At 36.8% G+C, this 18,914-nt stretch overlaps 3 protein-coding genes across 3 annotated transcripts; 1 reads left to right on the forward strand and 2 right to left on the reverse strand.

The window, feature by feature from the left end:
- Positions 1–4,143: 4,143 nt before the first annotated feature.
- On the reverse strand, positions 4,144–5,815 carry LOC113063657 (growth arrest and DNA damage-inducible protein GADD45 gamma). Its single transcript, XM_026233993.1, has 4 exons — positions 5,810–5,815; positions 5,379–5,692; positions 5,079–5,280; positions 4,144–4,991 (listed from the first exon to the last, which is right to left on the reverse strand). Exons 1-4 carry the CDS (start codon positions 5,813–5,815, stop codon positions 4,878–4,880), a joined length of 636 nt encoding a protein of 211 aa, XP_026089778.1. The 3' UTR covers positions 4,144–4,877.
- Positions 5,816–9,413: 3,598 nt separating this feature from the next.
- Positions 9,414–10,845, forward strand: LOC113064224 (growth arrest and DNA damage-inducible protein GADD45 gamma-like). Its single transcript, XM_026234874.1, has 3 exons — positions 9,414–9,648; positions 9,760–9,967; positions 10,080–10,845. Exons 1-3 carry the CDS (start codon positions 9,506–9,508, stop codon positions 10,191–10,193), a joined length of 465 nt encoding a protein of 154 aa, XP_026090659.1. The 5' UTR covers positions 9,414–9,505; the 3' UTR covers positions 10,194–10,845.
- A 1,485-nt stretch (positions 10,846–12,330) lies between these two features.
- LOC113063743 (serine/threonine-protein kinase NIM1-like) lies at positions 12,331–16,410 on the reverse strand. The gene is made up of 4 exons (XM_026234066.1): positions 15,573–16,410; positions 14,764–15,057; positions 14,343–14,611; positions 12,331–13,402 (listed from the first exon to the last, which is right to left on the reverse strand). The coding sequence occupies exons 1-4, from the start codon at positions 15,607–15,609 to the stop codon at positions 12,647–12,649; spliced, it is 1,356 nt and encodes a 451-aa protein (XP_026089851.1). The 5' UTR covers positions 15,610–16,410; the 3' UTR covers positions 12,331–12,646.
- Positions 16,411–18,914: the final 2,504 nt, after the last annotated feature.

Below are 18,914 nucleotides of genomic sequence, written 5' to 3' on the forward strand. Positions count from 1 at the left end.
AATTATTTATTTTTGGCAAAGGTTTTTTGCTCCACCCACGGTTGCTTTTGCATCTATCACTACTTGCAAAGATGCAGTGCAGTTTGTTGCTGTTTATACTTGATGCAAATATCTGCTGTTGACACTGTATAATTAACACCTACCTATTTTTAACATAAATTTTAGTCATATTTACTGTTGTTCAGTGAATTTTTACTGGCAAAATCCAGTTATTTCAGTATGGAATCGACACAAGTTGGAATTTCGTGTGAGGGCGAAAGATTTCCCCGTGCAGATTTTGCAACGGGTTCAGGTTGCTCTCCAACAGAAACCTACTTGTTTTGAAAGTGACTTCTGTGTGAGCTGTGCTTCAAGCATCTTTACACTATTAACATTATTTGCTTGTAAAATTGCCCTAATCTGACCAACTTTAGTTTAAATAGCCTGCTGCCATCTTAACTAGTTTTTAGATATTGAAACTTAAATGCTAAAGTTTAATGTTTGCATCATTTTTTACCATATAAATCAAGCTAGGATTTTGGGTTGCCTGTTAATTCAAAATGAGATTTATTAAGCTCCACATGCAGTTGAGTGTTTGAGCAGGTGATGTGGATGCCCTGGCGCTCGTGCGGGGCTGTCAGCATTATAGGCAAGAGGGCTGACCTTCTGACCCTGTTCATAAAGACAGCTGGCTCACATAATGAGTGATTACCATACACTGCAGACTGGAGCCTGAAGGCCTGCTTTCCAGCAACACACGACCAGAATGAATTAGCCTGAATGAACTGTGAAGGTTTGGAGTAATTATTCTGGATTTTTTTAATCATTTTGAAAGACTTCTCTTATCCTCACCAAGACTGTATTTATTTTATTAATTTATTAATTAATTTATTTTTGCTGCTTAATATTTTGTGGAACCCATGAAAGATTTTTTTTTTCATGATTCTTTGATGAATAGACAGTGCAAAAGCATAGCATCTAGTTGAAATAAAAATATTTTGTAACATTATAAATGTCTTTACTATAACTTTTGATAAATTTTATGAATCCTTGCTGAATAAAAAAAATTTAAAATAAAAAAAGATAATATATCCCCAGAATATCGGCTGCTATATATATATATATATATATATATATATATATATATATATATATATATATATATATATATATATATATTATTTTTTTTATTTTATTTTTTTTGCATCAGATCAGCATATTAGAATGATTTCTGAAGAGTCATGTGACATTGAAGACAGGAATATTGGCTGCTAAAAAAATCATCTGTCATCAAAGGAATAAATTATATTTTAAAATATATTAAATTAGAAAATAGCTCTATAAAACTGTAATATTCAACAATTTTACAGTTTTTCAAAATCCTTCTAAAGACATTTAAAAAAATCTTATATATAAATTTTGACAAATCTAATTTAGAATAAATTACGTCATGATGCATGCATAGAAAAAGTGCTCTGTAGTGTTTACTAACATTGTAGCTCATGGAAAACCTTGTTGATTTTGTTGACATCACAATCAAAACATTCCTCCGTTTGCTCCCTCAATGTTTTATATCACCCCAGGGCTGGTTTTTGATAAGGTGCTTGTTGGGACAACAGAAATACCAATGGCAGTAGCCTGGGCAACAGGACAACCCTTCACCACCATCTGCTGCTGTTTCTTGGGTGTCTCCACTTTGGGAGGAGGGGATGAGGGTTGGCTGAAAAGGCCATGCTAGGACCACAGGGATAATGTAATATTATAATAAGGCAGTTAAAGTCCTTTATAGACCAAGACAGTTGGGGGGGGGGGGGGTATGCAGAGCAGCACTCATCCACACAGACGGCATGCTCTTTTATCTATCAGTGTCTGGACGTGACAGCAGACTTCAGCTCTGGATCAAGTGTAGGCCCTCCCTGAGTGGTCCACTAGTAAAAACTACGCCCCAATTGGAGGTCTTTGTGAGGGCCACTCTGTGGTGGAGGGGGTGACGGTTGTATAGCGACTGGCTTGTGCCAGGCACAGGGCCACCCTGTCCCTTTTTCTCTCCTCCCCCTACTAGGCACCTTCACTCGGGCTCATTATGCAGCAGAGCAGATGGAGCAGGTTTTTGTGGCCTAGTCTTTGAGTAGGTTTTAGGTTTTAGGGCTTGGCTTTATTTGTATTCTGCAGGCGCTGACTGTCAGAAAGAGTACAATGGAGCTTGCCTGCATGCTGACATATTGTTCTGCAGGGGTATATTTGATCGCTTCTTTACTCTTTTGGTAGTTTAAAACAAAGTTGCAAGGTAATGCAAGTTCAGCTGCACTCTGTGGCAAGGTCATTGTATGTTTCTGAATGTTAAAAATATAAAATACATAATTGATTAAAAGAGATACGTTGAGAAACAGTTGCTTGTAACTTTTGCAATCATGTGCAGTATTTGAATGTGCAGTATGAGAGTGACTTCAGATACCTTGCATGCAATGCTCAATCTTAATTCAAACTAAGTCTAAGTCTGTTAACCAACTAATTCTGCTAACTCTTGCACCATTATACATGGTTCAGTTTTTATGGCTTCACGTTATTTGAGGGACTTCATGGAATTATTTATTTTTTACTTTTTTTTTTATGTCACCGCAGAATTTTTTAAAGGTAAAAAGTAAATAAATGGTGGGGGGAAAATTAAAGAAATTGGGAAAATGATCTAAGATTTATTGGATGTTTTTGTTTACATTCAAATTTAAAAATATATATAAATATTTAGTTTTAAAAGTCTATGGATATTATGTCATTATGTCAATGACCTATAAGGTGCTAAAAACTACAATCTCAGATACTGAGTTGTTTTCTTGTTTGACAACATAACAATACGTTTGAGATTGTATGGGGAAGTGTGGGAGGGTGACCAGATGGCACTTTCCTAACCAATCAGACACTGTTGTTAGGAAGGTCCTGTCATCTGAGCCGAGCAGAGGAAATCACACTTCACCAATATATGCAGGAGGAAGTACAGTCAGTATAAGAGATTCTTTTACATCAGAACACTAATGTATGCTGACGATTCATTTAAGGTTTTGTCATTAATCAGACACATTTCAATGGAAGCTAGTCTCAAAAATATGTGTATTTTGTTTAGTTTGCTGATAATTACTCCCCACCAAGCTTTCTCGATGTATTGCTCTTGTGGAAAAGCTTAAATTTAAACATATTCTATCACAAGGTGCCTGAGGTAAATGAGATCGTTGTCTTATATTTTGTATAACAATGTAAAATTGTATAAATAAACAATGCACTTTAAACCCTAAATTGTTTAATGTGTAAAAAAAAAGTAAATGGCAAACTTTAAAGCAATGAAGTATAAACTATACTGTAAAGTTTACGTCCAATGTGCTCAGTATTGGATGAAATAGTTCTTCTTTATCATTTCAACTGAATTGGCTAAATATATATATACACATATATATATATATATATATATATATATATATATATATATATATATATATATATATATATACACACACACACACACACACAACAGGAGACAGAACTAACAACCACTTGCATGTTCACCATACATCAGCAGTCTGAGATGGTGAGTGGTAATATTGAGTTATTAAGCCATGGAACTTATTTATTTTATGTTGAAGCCGTTCAAAGAAAATATTTCATTTCATGATTCCGAATATGTATTTAGGGCCCCTTGAATGTTTTATTATTTGGACATTATGTATTTATCCTGTGGTTGGCTCAGCCTGGCCTGTAATTTGTTAAATAACTACATTTATTTCTTAATTGCATTCCCAATTCTATACTTTAGATGCTTTGGTTAGTTAATTAGGACTATAAAATTTATATTTTTATAGGTGAGATCAGGTTTTTCCACCATTAAAGATTGAATGGGGGACTGCCTCTGTTGAGTACATTTCTCATTTTCTGTATAATAGAGAAACACTTATGTTATTGTTAATTTTATAAGAGAGGCTATCAGGTTGATTTATAAAAATGTAGATAATAAGTAGTCTTAGTAATTAGGCCTTTGTGAGAAGACCACAAAGTTTTAATATAAAATTGGGAACACATACAATGTAAAAAGATGACAAAGAAGTAAAGATGAGGCCTGTAAAGTCACTGCTGACTCAGTAGTTTTCATGACATACAAAAACAAGTTGCTGCACAAACAAGTTTAATTTAAACAGTTTTTTATTCATGTTTGTCTCCTACAAAAGGTCTAAAGTGAAAAAAATCCTAATCAATTGTTTTTACAATATTTTTCCATTTCCATTTATTTAAGAACATATTTAAATATTTTGTCTTCATTTTTTGTCACATTTTTCTAAAGTTAAACCTTTAGAGATTTTTACAGTTTTTTTTTTCTTAATTTTTTCCCCCTTTTATGTCATATTAATATTTCTAAAGTGAAACCTTTAGAGAATAAGACAATTCTGGAAAGTGGAAAGCACATTGCCCGACAATAAGGTACGTCATATTGTACGGCAATTCCATTTTTAAAAATGTCCGAGATGTTGAAGTCCATTTTTAAAAACGCTGCTTCAACGCACCGCCGCGTCCTCTGCGTGTCCAACGCATGCGATATTTGCTCTGTGGAACAGAGGCAAAACTCGCTTCTCCTTCCTCTCCAAACCTCATCCGCACAAAGAATGAGGGCCATTGTGTCGCTCTCGTGGCATACCTGACCTCATTCACATAAAGAATGAGGATCATCTTGGCATGGATGGGGCGAGGAACGACGTAGAACCGCGAGGGCCACTCGGGCCTGCCTCGCGCTGCCTGGACGGTTCAGCCTCCTCAGGAGCATCCAGGGATGTGGAAACATCAGCATCCTTGCTTCGAAGGATGAGTCGAGTATTCCTCAAGGTTTACAGCATCTCAACAGAGAAGAGTAAAGCTCCAGATCAACGCTCGGGCAGAGTGATCTCAGGAACCCACTCGTTATAGCTGCGACTTTCTTCACAGAACAGGTGAAGCTTCTCCAAAGATGGATCCTGCCAGGAGTCCTCAGCTGGGTTCTGTTAACACAGAGCAGAAGGGTTTAAAAATGACACAAATTAACTTGCACTCTTGCACTTAAATGTTAGATATAAACATGTTCTCACCGTTATAAGGACACAATGCGCATCCTCGAGTTGACCCTTGGTACCAACAAGAGCACTGAGACGTTTCAGGTCGTTTACTCTGACGATGCTGATGTCGTTGTCAAAGCAAAACGCTTGGATCAGAGTAAAATGGATCTGGAGAGCGATGTCGCACTCAAAGTCATCAGTGGCCAACAGGCAGAAAGACACACTATCAGGGTCCCTGTGAAAACAAAAGTAGGTTTGAAATGAGTTAACCCGTACAGCAGCATAATGACATTGTTAAATAGACAGGAAATGGAAAAGTTCCTCCAAACTTACTCGTTCATTATTTTTGCGCATTCATAGACGCCAACAGTGAGACGCCCCTCCGCCTTGGCAGACAGCAGAGCTTCGGACAGAGATTTGCCTTCATTCACCATCTTGGTGTTTATTAAAGTAGGACGTAGCTGTGTTTGAAGTAGTAGTGGCTCGAGCAGAGCGAAATAAGTTGTGAGTGAGTTTCCTGCCGACACGCGACCAGTACTTATAGAGGGATAGTGGCACGCGTTTGCACCCCGCGTTCTGATTGGCTGATCTAAACAATAAAGGAAAAGGACGTATTCAAGGCGCGTGCCTTTAGACTTGCGTGACACCTATAGAACTGTAAGAAAGGATCAAACTCTGATCCTTTCACTTTTGTCCTAATTAAACAGACCAACTTATTCTACTCAAAAGACGTGGCATAAATTCAACAAGCTCAGAAGAAATACGCGCATGTTGAGGGGTAGCTGTCATGAGATTTTGCGAAAATGAGTTAAAACATTTAAGCATTTTACTGTTTTTGTTTTTAAATACATATTGTTCATTGACGTTTTTTTTTCTGTTTTAACTCCTTAAGTGTCACTGGCCCACCGGTGGGCCCAAAGCCATTGCATATTTAAAACCGTAATATTCTATACTAAACCTAAACTAATCTTGACAAACTATATATCATTGGAGACCTTAGAGGTTGTATTTTTTATATTTGACCACTGTTTTATATTTAAAATTATGTAGTGACAGTAATTCATAAATTTGTGACAAGAAAATTTAGCAAAAAAAAAAAAGTAGTTGCCTTTTGTTACAAAAAGCTGATACATACATATACAATCACGAAAGTATATATTTCTTATATTTTTTTGGCTGCCAATAATTCAGACAAAACATCTTTTCTAGTTTTTATAAAAAAAATTGAGAATAAATTGAATATGTATATTTGTATATCTATGATTGATGTTGCAAGTATTCAGTAAAAAATTAAATGAATGTCAATTTCATGTATGATCATAATATGATGTGATAATATGATCATGATCATGTATGAAGTTTCTGTAACAACACTCTAGTAGCTATGTTTGATTAAAAAATCATTTACAACCTATCTAGAATGTTTTATTGCTGTTTGAATAAAAAAAAATCAAATCAGTCGTCCATTACAATTCATACAAGGACCATGACTAGTACCTAGTGGACATTGTTGGTATAGCAACTAAAAATAACACAGAAACCTCATTTTTTGTGATATCAATGTCAAATTTGGAACACAACTTCTTTAGATTTTATGCTTTTCATTTGACATGAAATTAAATTCAACACATACTTTTTTTTTTTTTTTAATAAAATATAAATAAATATTAAATTATTATTTTTTATTACAACAAACTTAACCACCTATAACTTTTTTATTTTACATTTTATTCAACTTCTTTCACATGTACAAGAAACTTCCAAGTGTGTTTTTAAAAACGAGCCCAAAATTAGGTTCATATTCCAAACCGTTCCAGAATTACATTAATTTGAATCTGGACATGTCCTTTTCAGCTCTACCCCCAAAAAGGGGGGGTGACACTTAAGGGGTTAAGAACTATAGTGAATGTAAAAATTGTTGATATTGGCGAATGCTGACCAGTTTCAGAACGATAAACTTAAAAAATATAAATTTTAACCTAAAATATCGACGTTGACCAAAACAATCAATAATATGCCTGCATAATGAGTGAATTAACCAACATGTAGGCCTATACATTCCATCATTGCTCAGTTTGAGAATAGTTAGGCATAATTTGGCATGTATTAAGTGTTTCTAGAAAAAAGAAACGAGTTAAGCAAAAATGAAAAGGGTTTATTTAAATGTATTAATGACAATAGAAATATAGTTCGAGCAAGCCTTTAACAAATCTGGAGAATGTGGTTATCACTGATGGGTGAGTTTATCCAACTCTTGAGGTTGATTTTATGTGCTGAAAGTTATTTATTACCTATTGCTGATTGTATCACATGCGTGTGGCTAATTTGCATACCCAAAGGTGACCGGACTTGCGGCACGTGGCATCTGGACGTGCTTCTCTTTTGCTATGGAAACACTCCCCATCTGCTGATGGGGGAAGATAAGGATCAGCAGAGCAAATTTCTGCTGTATTTAGCAACTGATACTTCTATATACTCCTGCAGACACAAACACTTTTTATGGTGCCTTTCTATAATAAACGTGATATAAATATAGGCTACTTAATTACATTTAAAATCATTACCTCACATTTTGAATGTGCGAGCTTTAGGCCTATATTTGTTTAGTTCCTATGCTTATGACTTAAATTAAAATCGTCTTGAACACATCTGAACAAACTGACTTTTATTCGTTTGATGAAAGCTAAGTCATACAGAGTAAAATGCAATGGCTTTGTAAAAGGATGTTGAAAATGACTGTCCTAATCTGCAGCTGCAGGAGAGACTAAAAGTAAAAGCAATTGTTCGCTTAGTCTGCTTTACGCTCGAACAGGTTAGTCTTGGAACACCTGTCACTCTCGCGCACTGAGGGGGGCAGGGACGGGATGCCCGACCTGCAGATGTGATACTAGAACAATGCATCTATACTCGTTGCAAGCGTCTTTGTTATTTGAAATCAGTTATTTCTCTTTCATTGTTTGTACTATGTACTGTGTAAATAAAGCACAAATTTACGCTCGGTAGAACTTTCTGTATTATTGTAAGTGTCATTTTATATTTTTAAGCTATAATTTATATCGTTTGCATGTATGCAACTTAATTTGCCAAAAAATAAATAAATAAACATGTAAAACGAATTTTTACATAGTTTTTCCTGTTGTTGCAGCCTCCCTACAGACAAAAAAAAAACTTGCACACAATAGTCATATGTGCTGCTGGGCTGCGAGAGGCCAATGGGGGCATCCTAAAGTGAGGCCTCTCCATCTGCTCCTGTTCTGCGGGGTATAACAATAGGCCTGCATCAGTCATTGTCAAGCTGTGATCTTTAGCCTCTCAAACAAACAAAAATATATATATATCCTTCCATATAACCTTGCATTCGTAATGCTCTGTGATTCTGGTGTTTTTCTACGTCATTCATAAGTGTTGTTTTTCCCCAATGTTTATTAAAACCTATCAACAAAATGACAAAAATAAACGCGCATTTAAACCAAGTCGTTTATTCGCACATCATTAATTGCGTTAAGGCTGCGAATGTTTCTGCACTTGGAGAACATAATAATATATACTGCTAAAATTTCAGGGTGGCCTACATTTGGAAAGCTGCCTCTGGTCATGTGGTCGGTGGACGTAGCAGGCCAGATTGGGCAGCGGGGCGTCATGGCACGCGCATCTTATTTGCATTTGTAAAGGCCTCTAATAATAGAACTTTCTGAGCTCACAATAGGGCCGTTTCCACAGATGGCCACACTCCACCTGTCTTTTGCGCTGAGGGCGGGGGGATGCAATCCCCTTATCCACATTTGCTCACTTTCACCATTAAATAAATATTTAAGTTTACGCAAACGCATTCAACAAATAGAAGTGTAATTTTATTTTCTGTAATATACTTCATTTTACTAAATACATTTCTAAATACCTGCTATATATTTGATCAAACAAAACATAGCTCTAAAAGAGAAATGTGTTGAGAGTGAAGAGAGATAATAACTTTCAAACAGTTATGTGTATTTGGTTCGGAATTAGAGAGATCATAAAACATTTTAATACAGCCATAAGATACTAAAACACACAAAACTTTCCAAAATAAATAAATATGCTTTTGTGAAAGACTAATAGCCTATCTAAATAAATACAAAATAAAGTAGGCCTAAGAATAAGATACAGCTCAAAACTAATGCATTTGGTTCTATGATATAAAAATGAAATAATCAACATAATTAGTTGAAGTCTGCAGAAAGTCTAAAAAAGTGTCATTACAGCCCTCATCAATCTGCCACGAGCCGGAGTGTGACAATAACATTAGCATACCAATGCACCATTCAAAGGAACCAATCAGAGGACGCTTCTTTTCATAGCCACTACGAGCCAGAGAGTATAAAACCTGCGAGCCCACACCGTTAGAGCACCAATCCTTTCGGACTACATCCAGCACCAACCCTGCTATTTGCTCCGTGTGGAATTACTAAACCAACATCATCATGACTCTCGAGGAAGTTGTCATCCAGAAGCCCAGCGAGAGAGCTCAGTGCACTGGAAAAGCACTGGAGGAAGTTTTGGTTTCTTCCAAAGCGAACGACTGCCTTACCATTGGCGTTTACGAATCTGCCAAAGTTATGAATGTGTGAGTATAATGTCCATTGTTTCTTCCATCATGCAGCCATTTTTAATCAAGCATTTTGACTGATTTATTAGTACAAGTTGTGCTTATAATTTGCCTTTCTTTGTATTTCAGAGACCCAGACAGCGTGTCTTTCTGCGTCCTGGCGATGGATGAGGAGTTTGAGTGCGACATCGCTCTCCAGATCCACTTCACTCTCATCCAAGCCTTCTGTTTCGACAATGACATCAGCATCGTCAGTGTGAATGACATGCAACGTCTTTCTGAGATTGTTGGTGACAATGCTGAACAATTTGAGGATGCTCACTGCGTTCTTATCACGGTATGTATGCGGAAAATAAAATAATAATCAATAGCCAAAGCAGAAACTATATTTATGCATTTGCAACGTTTTAGGTGCCAAGCTAAACATGCATTTTTCTTCATCACAACAGAAACCAGCTGAGGACTCCTGGGTGGACCCATCTTTGGAGAAGCTTCACCTGTTCTGTGAAGAAAGTCGCAGCTATAACGAGTGGGTTCCTGAGATCACTCTGCCCGAGCGTTGATCTGGAGCTTTACTCTTCTCTGTTGAGATGCTGTAAACCTTGAGGAATACTCGACTCATCCTTCGAAGCAAGGATGCTGATGTTTCCACATCCCTGGATGCTCCTGAGGAGGCTGAACCGTCCAGGCAGCGCGAGGCAGGCCCGAGTGGCCCTCGCGGTTCTACGTCGTTCCTCGTCCCGTCCATGCCAAGATGATCCTCATTCTTTATGTGAATGAGGTCAGGTATGCCACGAGAGCGACACAATGGCCCTCATTCTTTGTGCGGATGAGGTTTGGAGAGGAAGGAGAAGCGAGTTTTGCCTCTGTTCCACAGAGCAAATATCGCATGCGTTGGACACGCAGAGGACGCGGCGGTGCGTCGAAGCAGCGTTTTTAAAAATGGACTTCAACATCTCGGACATTTTTTAAAATGGAATTGCCGTACAATATGACGTACCTTATTGTCGGGCAATGTGCTTTCCACTTTCCAGAATTGTCTTATTCTCTAAAGGTTTCACTTTAGAAATATTAATATGACATAAAATAAAATGAAAACAACTTAAAAATCTCTGAAGGTTTCCCTTTAGAAATATTTGATATGTAAGAAAACTATTTAAATGTTGGTTTGCATTGTAGAAATTTTGGAGTGCATACAAATAAATGTATTTAAAATGAACAACTGTGTCATGTTTTCTCTCTTCAGCAGATGCCAAACATTTTAATTGCATTCACAACATATACACACACCATAGCTGGTAGCCTGTGACATGGATATATTTAGGCTATAGTTCGAGAATGATCGACGTTCAGTAGCTGGGTTGTATTGTTGTAGCCTATATTTGGTTCAGTTGACAAGGCATTGCAAAATGCATCAATTTCCTGACATAGTAAATACTACAGAAACGTGTTTAAACTAGACATAATATATATTTTACTCGCTGCACGCGTATCACACAGCCTCGTTTTCATTCCCGAAACGTATAATTACGTCTTTAGTGAATAATGTCCATTTCTAAAGTTTTAATTCTTAAGTAACTCTGGATTGGGGGCAGCAAATAGTGTCATCTGCCATCTGCAGCCGCTGGTGATCTACATGTGTATAGCTACAGCTCAATAGAAGCGCGCTGTCCCGTTAAATTGGGGGCCCAAGCCAGCACAAGGAATTCATTGTTACCTCGGCAGATGTCTGAGCCACGACGCTACTCCATCTGCCAAGTAGCGCAGATGGGAGGTGAAGGCGGTGTCGCGCGGGTGAGTGTTGGGCTGCACTCTTATGGCTCGCTGTCAGTTGCTGTATTGTTTACAAACCGCCCGTGGCTTCTGCACGGCTTGCTGCAGCTCTCAGCGTCGAGAGCGGGACTTGAATGAATACACACTGAATATGTAGGGCTATTTACCGAAAGGTTGTACACAAAAATGGAGCAAAGCATTAAAATCAGACAAATGTTATACGTTTTTATTTGCAAAAAAATAAAAATAAAAAAGCTTCCTGACTGAAACATACATTTTACATAAGTTAAGCCACTGAAAATTAAGTACAATTTCTTGTGTAAAATGAATCTATTTTAAAAGTATACTGAATTAGTATGTAGATTTTCGTTGATTTGATATATTAAATTATTTGGGTTGCACTTTATTTTACAGTTTACGTGTGCTTGTACTTATAGTGTACTTACAGTGTATTTTTCTAAGAAAGTTCTGGTAATACAATGTAAATACATGGGGTAGGGTTAGGTTTAGGGGTAGGTTCAGGGTTAGTAACTAGTTATTACATAGTTATTGTAATTACTATAATAATTACAGAGTATGTACATAGGGAACAGGACTGTAAAATAAAGTGCTACCATTATTTGTGCTACAAGTGATAATCAGTAATGCTACAGTAACTCCCACAGTCATGGGCGTAGGTTTAGGGGGGACGCTAGGTACTAGTCCCCATCAATATTTTGAGATGACAAATTTGTCCCCACCAGTATTTAGCAAGCTCCTTTGAACTGCTATTTGGATCTTTGCACTGCTATTTGGATCGATTCTAACGGCCAGGATGACGACAGTACAAGAAACGGCGTAATTTGATTGGCGGCGGGGTATCTGACAGGCTACACGCGCGGGCCGGGACTACTTTTGTGCTTGCACTAGCATGATGCGCAGGGCCGCGCGCTGTGTGTGTGTGTGTGTTTGTCCCCACCAAAGCAGAGACCAAACCTACGCCCATGCCCACAGTAATATGCAGGTTGGTAAATGGTTTGTGTGCCCCAAAATTAGAACTTTGCTAATGTATTCACCCTCATGTTATCCCAAATCTGTACCTTCTTTATTCTGTGAAACATGAAAAGAAGATATTTAAAAAATGTTGCACTGATGTTTTGAACATATGTAATGAAAGCCATTGTGGTCAAGTATTGTTTTGGACCCCATTGACTTTCATTGTACTACTGAGAAAAAGAGTGAATAAAAGGGATGAACAATGCCTTTAAGAAAGCACACACAGTTTTGAGGTGTGTCGTAGGTTCCTGTAAGCACGGAGACTGTCTCTTTTAGGATCTTTGACGACTCCACTGATGATAGGCGCAGACTCAGCTCCATTGTTTTTTTTAACTCTGTGCAGTAGTATGCGGTAAACCCCTGTAATGGGACTGCGAATACGCTTTCCTTGGTTATTGAGAATATGTTCCTGAGTGACTCCCAGTTTCTCCATGATACCTTTTACCTCTTCCTGGTCTCTGTCTAACTCCCCTGGGCCGGCCTCTATTAGATGGATGGGGTTGAGCTGGTATAAGGGAGGCATAGGCCGGAAGAGTTCCACTGGAAGCAGCCACTCGCAGCCCAGCATCTGGTCTAGTGCGCATCGCTCTAAAGGTTCTGCCTTCAAGATCCCCCTGATCAGCCGCTGACATGGAGCTGATACCCAGGTTGGCAGGATGTAGGTACCCTCCAGCACGCTTTGGCGCAACTTGGCCACAGTGTCAGCGCGGAAAGGCAATGTGCCAGTCACCATGAAATAAAGTAGGACGCCCATTGCCCACACATCCACAGGTGGCCCGATGTAAGACTCATCTTTGAAAAGTTCTGGAGCTGAATAAGGAGGAGAACCGCAAAAGGTGTCTAGGACTTGGTTGCGATTGTTGACCCTCGTGCTGAAGCCAAAATCTGCCACTTTTATGCAGGAGTTGGTTGTATAAAGAACATTTTCCGCCTTCAGATCACGATGGATGATATTTTTCTCATGCTGAAATGAACACAGATATATAAATTCAAGAAGCTGTCGTCAATTCAACATTCTCATCCAATGATTCAAATTATTTGGGTCAAAAATCTGTTAAGTTTAACAAACCTTTTTTATGTTGGTTTTATATGGTTTTGAAAAGCTTTTTTACTATATATATAAAAAAAACTAAAATGCTTTTAGTTTATATATATATATATATATATATATATATATATATATATATATATATATATATATATATATTGGTGTGTGTCAGACAAAATTTTGCTTAAATTTAATTTAGTTTTTCAAAATACATTTTAGCCCAGAAATTGGCTCTTCATAGAAGAGATGTATTCCAACCATGCACTGCATTTTTAAGGGTTTTTGAATTAATAGAATATTCATTATTAATATTCATTATTAGAATATTCTAATTCTATTCTTTAAAAAACACTTGTACCTTTTAGACTTGCAGTATATTCATCTGCTGCTTGTTTTCCTCAAAAAAAAAGAAAAAACTAACACTAGCTTTCTAATCTTTTTGTATTCTAACTGTTTTCTTTTCATTTATTATACAATTTAAAAAAGCAACAAAAAAGACCTCTAACACTAGCTTGCTCTATTCTTTTTCTATTCTTACTCTATTTTATTTTTATTTATTATTTTATTTTAAAAACCTTTGCTACATGCACTGCATTAAACTAACTGAGATTTGTTATAGCATTTGTATATCATTGCTCTTTTGTTGATTTTGATTGCTTCCATTGTCCTCATTTGTAAGTCGCTTTGGATGAAAGTGTCTGCTAAATGTAAATGTAAAAGATCTGGATAAAAATGAGCATCATGTCACTAACCCATTTAACAATTTTACTGTACTTACTATTGATGTGTTTTCTATAATCTAGATCTTAAATCTTAATCTTAAAAAGTGATATAGTATTGATATAGAAGGTCTAACCATGTATTTAACTGCTGACAGGATTTGGGCGAATACAATCTTGCTTTCTTGGTCACAGAGTTTTCCACCGGAGCTGATTCTGGTGTGGAGATCTCCTCCTCCGGCGAGCTCCAAAACCAGGTACAACCGACTTGGCGTCTCCAGTACCTCATAGAGCTGCAGTAGGTTTGGGTGATATAAGCTCTCCATGCTGGAGATTTCTTTAGACAGCATCCTCTGGGTCTGCAGGTCGAGCCTCATCTTATCCATGATCTTAATGGCAACCTTGTCTACAGGAAACGCATGAGGAATAAAATCAGGATGAGGTCATCACACATTAATCCTGTTACTTTCTTAAATCTGACCCACATTTTCCATTTCCTAACCTAGATTCAAAAAGTGTTTATTCAAAACCGGTTAGATTATGCTAAAGCTCTTCTACCTTTGGTGAGGGCATGGATGGCCAGTTTGACCTTCGAAAAGTTTCCACAGCCGATCTGACCGCGGACCTTGTAGAAGCCCACCCTTCTACCCACTGTCAGTTCCTTTATTATTTCTTCGTCATTGCACATTTCCAGAGTTAACTTTTCCAGGGGTGTTAGATGCTTGGAAGGGTCTGCATCCTCTTCCGGCTCTGACCCACATTCTGAGCTGTCCGTCAGAGTGTAAATGTTGTGCCGATGCACCTGCGGCGACACCTGACTTGCCCTTGCAGGCATTTTGCAGCTGCTTAAGGCTGAAAAACAGGAACCAACAGTAACCAAGAGGAAAATTAGCTACAATTCACAATATTTGTATGCATAGAAATGAGAAAACAGTCTGTGCATTGCATGTCGAAAATATTTTCATATATTAAAACAGCCTATCCTAAATAAATATTATAATATATGCTTGTTCCTGAGGAATAACTCAATCTTAATACGCAATCTTAAAGGGATAGTTCAATCAAAAATTTTAATTCTGTCATCATAAGTGCTTTTATACTATGGAAGTCAGTGGTTACAAGGAAATGAAAGAAACTCACACAAGGTTTGAACAACTAGGCAATGAGTAAATGATGACAGAATTAAATTTTTTAGCTGTTATGAACATTTAATTACAGCCCATACTAACACTAATCGTATAAATAAGAAGTTTTACATAAGATTATTAATTATTTATATTACTGTAGAAGTTAACAAACATGTAAATTGCACTTTGTTGACTCTAAATGTATAAAAAAACATTAGCATGTAAAATAAATGACCTTACCGCTGTGCTCTTGTAGAAGACCAATGCATGGCTGCATTTCTTTGTTATAGGATTAGAAGTCAAAGAATATGTCCACATGTTCATATTGAGTTTCTAAAGTCAAATAATAATATTAAGCTTCTTTAACAGATCTAAAAATAAAAATAAAAATCAGTTACATTATTTTTTTGTTAAGGTAATGAATGCCCATAACGCAGGCATTCATTTTAACTGTCCTCTTCTGTAACTGCATGAATAAAGATCATTGATGTGGTTTCTCCTGGATAGTCTTCCTGTCTCCAGGGAAGTCTTCAGCTCTCTCTGTCCATGACTCTTTCAAAGTGAGAGAGAACATGCTGGTATCATGTTTCCTAATCTGCCAGCTTTATTTAGAGTTACCTTAATCCTCCCCGCTGTCCTAGACGATGCCTGTGATGAACAAAAGCCAAGAACCGCAGCCAAAGAACCAGCAAACATGTGCACCGCTGATTCTTTTAAAGCTCTCGTGGGAGATATGTCATGTTTAATCTGCTGAGACACATACAATCATACAGAAGGTCAGAAGACTTTAGGGACGTGATTGTCAGTGATCTTAATGAGGCTGATCTCTGACTGTGCAGCGTAGGATCATACGTTATGTAACAGCATTACTAATGAGATTACTGCAGGACCACATAAAGGGGTTTGGCTCATATGATTATTACAAGTCCGCTAGCCTCTCAGTGTGAATGATGAGGCTTTACATTTTCATGCTGGAGAGCATGTGCGCTGCTCGTGAGCATGACGCCACATGCTGTTTTCTTCGGTGTATAATATCTGCTTTTATTCTCTACCAAATAAGTGCAAAATACGTCAAAATGTTTAGTCTTGTTATCATTGATTAAAACTATTAAAAACATTTTGGTTAATTGAAATAAAGCTGATATATACTGATATATATATATATACACATTTTTTTCAAAATGATATATTACTAAAATAACAAAAATGTTGCATGCAATAATGTCTGCATGGAATAAATTATTTTAAATATATATATTTTTTTGTGACTTAAACTCTACTTAAGTAATTAATTTAAATTATCTGAATGAACCAGCATATTCCTAGTATTTGATGTAAGACAATTCCTTTGTGTATTGTGAGCATGTGCATGTGCATGTGCATGTTTGTGTTCCTGAAGAAGGCACCGAATTACCAGCCATCTCTGTTGATGAGATTACAAGCTTTATCTGGAAAATGGCAGTTGTGTTTACAAGTGTCCTGAACAAATGCAAGCGCCGTAATCTCCTGCAAGTCCATGTCACCTGCCGTATCCTCCCTTTCTGAATGACCTCATATAGCAGTCTTAGTTTTTTCTCCTCTTCAGACGAGAGTCCATCAATCCGTGAAGGCTCTGCTGTTCCAGCTCTCTCACCCTCTGACGCAGAGCCTCAATATCTTTGTTTTTCTCTTCCTGAATGAACTGGAGCTTCTGGAGAATCAAACAGAATGATTCAATATAGAGAGAGAATTAAAGGTCTGATAAGAAACCTCTCTTTCCTCAATGACATGAGGTGTTTTGATGAAAGCTGCAGTGCAACTCACTGTTTTAAAGATATTCTGTGGACGAGGAGCAGAAGATTGTGTCTGCAGCTGACTTTTTGTGGACATGCTCTGGGCCCTGGCAGCTTAGCACCGAACTGCAAAATATAAAACTTTTTTTACAGCCATATAACAAATCCAAGCAAAATGAAAAGTAATAAGAAGAAAAACAATTAACCTTCACCCGATGAAGAAACCTATAGTGTATGAGAACTTATTATAGTTTCATGCAAAAAACTAGGTTTTCAAATTAAATTCTACCTACATTTGAAGTTTAATGATTTGGCTTTGCATTTCTTTCTCCTTCTCTCTCATCGCTCCAAAGCATTTCTTTCAGTTCAATTCCACTTTCAGCTCAGTACCTTTAGCATCCACTTTGAAAACAAAATGGAAAATATGTAATACTGCAAAATGTTTAATAGCATATAGCACAAGTAAATCTACAAGATATTTGTACATGTTGTACAAGATCTGACAAACATCTCTAAGATGTCAATTTTACATATATATTCAAAATCTGAAACATCAAGACATTTTCTAAAAGTCTATTTGACATCTGATATCAAACGTCCTATAGACGTACTGCAGATGAGCAAAAACTCTAAATAATACATCTTGCAGATGTAAATGCAGATGTCAGATAGACGTGCCGGTGATGTATGTGTGCTATTAGAGATATCAAGGATCTCATTGGTTTTATTCAAGTTGATAAGGATGGTAGATGTTGTGACTTGACCTCACATTTCTTGTGTTTCTTTATCAGTCTTCCATCTCCCTCTGGTGTTGATCTTGTTGGGCTTTCATCTCAGCTGCCTGCCATCCTCTGAAGCCGAGTAGTGTTTTCCCACAACCACACGGGGGCAGGATCGAGCACAGACGCTCAAAACTTCTTACATTTTATGCTTATCCCAGCAGTAATATATCTGAATACAAGTCAATCTTATCTCTAATTTAGCTTCGTTTTCTTTCTTCATCTGAAAAGCTGAATTTTTCAGGCTTTCATTGTCAACTATATAGATTTGTGATTATTTATGGATATTTTTATTTGGATAAAAGATATTTAGAAAAATGAAATCACCATCGACCACATCAACTGTTCGGATAGGCCTAATAACATTTTTCTAAATATATTCTTTCAGCGCGGGCTGAGTAAATGAACACTTTAATACGATTTAATACTCTGAGGTCGCACTGTTGTTGTAAGGTTTGTTGTAGACTTTGACAGTTTCCAAAAACACATCTCTCTGTGTGCCGAAAACAAAACTATGTCGAAGAAACGACATTACGAATAACTTTTCTTTTTACTTGGGAATTACTTTAGTACAGTTCAAGTATGGGAATATATATAAAAAACCTAAACACAAATTATTATTATTTTTTTTTTACCTAATAATTGTCTTAACTTCGGTTAACTATTTGTCTTTGTTCTGTGCGATTTTTAGAAGTATGCTTATCTCGTCCAGCTGTATTTCAACAGTATTATTTTCCCTTCATCTTCATAATTTTCTTAATCATGCAAAACAGTCATTTTTACATCAGAACAATAGTATATTACTCGTACAGCTTTTATAACGACACGTTCTTCACAAGTCCTATTTTAATATCTTAAATACACATTTAAAGGCCTTACATTACTCCAGTTAGAAAAAAGTGTAGTCAAGTCGACGATAGTGAGCTTTTTCATCTCGAGTCTAATTAATTATGAAACAATGAATAACTAACTAACTAACTCTTCCTCGCTTTTAAGATGAATGCGCTGTAAGTAAACAGAAAAAAAATCTT

This window comes from Carassius auratus, chromosome 46 (genome assembly GCF_003368295.1).
Source record: "Carassius auratus strain Wakin chromosome 46, ASM336829v1, whole genome shotgun sequence".
Taxonomy (NCBI): domain Eukaryota; kingdom Metazoa; phylum Chordata; class Actinopteri; order Cypriniformes; family Cyprinidae; genus Carassius; species Carassius auratus.

Excerpts from the sequence above, each read along its gene's own strand:
- LOC113064224 (XM_026234874.1), top strand. The coding sequence starts at position 9,506 with ATGACTCTCGAGGAAGTTGTCATCCAGAAGCCCAGCGAGAGAGCTCAG. Across the intron at positions 9,649-9,759 it reads TCTGCCAAAGTTATGAATGT|AGACCCAGACAGCGTGTCTT; the intron begins GTGAGTATAATG and ends TTTGTATTTCAG. Across the intron at positions 9,968-10,079 it reads CTCACTGCGTTCTTATCACG|AAACCAGCTGAGGACTCCTG; the intron begins GTATGTATGCGG and ends TCATCACAACAG.
- LOC113063743 (XM_026234066.1), bottom strand. The coding sequence starts at position 15,609 with ATGCAGCCATGCATTGGTCTTCTACAAGAGCACAGCG. Across the intron at positions 15,058-15,572 it reads TCTTCTACAAGAGCACAGCG|CCTTAAGCAGCTGCAAAATG; the intron begins GTAAGGTCATTT and ends CCTGTTTTTCAG. Across the intron at positions 13,403-14,342 it reads TGTCAGCAGTTAAATACATG|CATGAGAAAAATATCATCCA; the intron begins GTTAGACCTTCT and ends TGTTCATTTCAG.
- LOC113063657 (XM_026233993.1), bottom strand. Across the intron at positions 5,281-5,378 it reads TGCGCAAAAATAATGAACGA|GGACCCTGATAGTGTGTCTT; the intron begins GTAAGTTTGGAG and ends TTGTTTTCACAG. Across the intron at positions 4,992-5,078 it reads CGCATTGTGTCCTTATAACG|AACCCAGCTGAGGACTCCTG; the intron begins GTGAGAACATGT and ends CTGTGTTAACAG.